This window comes from Oryzias melastigma, linkage group LG10, assembly GCF_002922805.2.
Source record: "Oryzias melastigma strain HK-1 linkage group LG10, ASM292280v2, whole genome shotgun sequence".
Taxonomy (NCBI): Eukaryota; Metazoa; Chordata; class Actinopteri; order Beloniformes; family Adrianichthyidae; genus Oryzias; species Oryzias melastigma.
The window spans coordinates 19,576,992-19,579,415 of record NC_050521.1 but is presented as its reverse complement, the minus strand read 5'-3'; the positions used below and the strand labels follow the sequence as shown (position 1 = coordinate 19,579,415).

The window sequence follows — 2,424 nt, the reverse complement described above, 5'->3', positions numbered from 1 at the left end:
GCGTTTGTGCTCGCATGTTTGTCAGCATGTGAGCGCAGGGTGATCAAGCCCTGGAGAGCATGTTGAGAGGGGTTGGAGGGGTAACCAGACTAGAGTTTTGGACGGCGTGCTGTATGGACCAGATGGTGCACTATACTCCAGTCTGGCAGTCCAACTGCTCACTGTACACTGCATATAAACACGCACACATGCACAAACACATATGTACATGCAGCAGCGCTCACACAAACAGTTTTCCCTCTCACTGTCTCTGTCAGAACAGAGCGTTCCTGTTTAGGAAGACTGGATTCCCACGGCACACACGTTTGCCAGATAGATAAACATTTCCCCCAGATGAAAAGAACGTTTTTATAATTATTTTTTTCTCTTCAGCCTCGTCTTTTCTTGCCAATTACTATAGCATACAATCCAAACTTTAAATGATTTTAATCTGTTTTTGTTATTTTCCTGTCTTTAGGCAATCGTTTATGAGGGCCAGGATAAAAATCCAGAGATGTGTCGGGTCCTATTGACCCATGAGATCATGTGCAGGTAACTATTTTTTTTTTTACACTTTGGTGATGTCTTTGCTGGTGTGAAGGGGCAAATTCTAAAAGAAATCTTATCATTTTCTTTCAAAGTGGGTTGGGGAGATGGGCCCTGGCCTATTTCTGTTGTGCATGTGAGTGTGTATGGATCCCTCTCATGTTCAGCTAATTAGGACAAGGAAAAACTCATTACTCAAACCCATCCTCCTCAGCCTGTGTAATACACGCAGTTTGCCGTGTCTTGACAGTGAGCTATGTGCACCGGGGCGGCAGACTCAGATTTCACGTCAAATGCAGACACACCGAAAGCAGCAACTGCGCATTTACAAATCAATAAAAGCATCACACGGCATGCAACAGTCGCTCACAAAGCAGCCAAGTAGAAATGGACGCATGCTGAAAAAAATGGCTGCCACTTCCTGGTTATCACACAAGGCAATTTAGACCACTTGTTTTCATATGCTGCAGGAAACGCTTCAGATCAGAAATCTGATCTGGCTCTCCAAGCCACTCATCCTGAGGGACTGGAGAAAGCAGGGGGAGGGTCAGCCTCTGTTGTCTGTCTCCATCTGCACACATACAGTTACAGGTAGACGCTCGGACAACAGAGGAAGTATTATTTTTTTGTGCTTTAAACGGGACACACCGCATTGTTACGCCGCGCTGCAGTCAAACGATTCAAAGAGGACTCGTCACATCAGTATGCAACCCCCCATCTACCCAGCATGCACCACTCCCCAGGTCCAGTGGGACCACTCAGTGACCCACTTCTGAAAGAGAGAAAGAGCGAGGCGGGATACGGGGAGGGGACGATTGCTGAGGAAAAATTGAGAACATAAGATGTCTGGTTGTGTGATGTCTGACAGAAATGGAGCTAACCTGAACCCCGGAGGCTGATTCAAGTTTACATTCAGCCCCGTTTGAGCTCTCAAAGTTTGCCTAAAATCACCCCATTGATCCAACTCAAGAGCCCTGGTCTTACCCCGCCAAGCTAAGCACAAATCCATTTCAGTGCCGTTCCACAAAAGTCTCACGCCCTTTCACTCCAGTTTTCTCTTTCCTGAATGCTCATCTGACTTCCTCTGTCCCTTTGAGTTGTGTCTTATCTCGCTCTGCCTTGTTGTTCACATCTTGGTGATTCCCCCCCTTTATCTGTGTGATTCTAGTCGGTGTTGTGATAAGAAGAGCTGCGGCAACAGGAACGAGACCCCATCAGACCCTGTCATCATCGACAGGTAGGCAAACTTCGCCCTTTGAACTCCGCTGACGTGAAGCGGTGCTGTCACTGCAAACACAAACACGCCGGTGTACATGTGTCAACACGGGTTGTGCAACAAATGCTGCAGGAAAATGGGGAAAAAAAGAGAAATTTTATTTTAATTTACCTACTGACAAAAGCAATTTTCAGCATGTGACTTGACAAGAGAAAAAAAAAGTGTTTTTTTTTTTTTCAGCAAAATGTGTGAAACGCTGGTAAATTATACTCCAGTGCACAGTGAAGTGTGTGAAGTGGAGGAGCGTTTACAGAGCAGTTGAGCTCCGCTTCGAGTGTGGTCAAACTGCATTGTGGTCGTTCTGATGACTTAACTGATGAGCAGTTTGGGCTGCCGCTCCAGTCTGGAGTGTTTGTGTTTCTGTAAATAAATCCCACTCTTGGACTGGCGCTGAAGCTTGTTAGTTGCTTTCAGCACGCACTTCCTCGAGCGTGCGCCTTTCTCCTACTGTCATAAACTACCTCTGAGCAGTGCAGGGGCTGGTGTGATTTAAAGTCTGTTGGATGTGGTGGTGGGGGGAGAAGCCCTGTAGATTTACTGTTTGGCTTGGTTTGTATGAACGTGTGTGGCATACATGTGAAGGAAAGGAAAGTCCTCACACAGTGGGGTGTTTTTTTTTTTTT

At 46.3% G+C, this 2,424-nt stretch overlaps 1 protein-coding gene across 2 annotated transcripts in view; it reads left to right on the top strand.

Moving 5' to 3' along the window:
- ebf1a (EBF transcription factor 1a) overlaps positions 1–2,424 on the top strand; it is a 58,198-nt gene that overhangs the window by 4,063 nt on the left and 51,711 nt on the right. For both annotated transcript variants that reach the window (XM_024283676.2, XM_024283677.1), the window contains exons 5-6: positions 458–531; positions 1,694–1,762. In XM_024283676.2, coding sequence (XP_024139444.1) covers positions 458–531; positions 1,694–1,762 — 143 coding nt within the window. The remainder of the gene's footprint in view (positions 1–457; positions 532–1,693; positions 1,763–2,424) is intronic.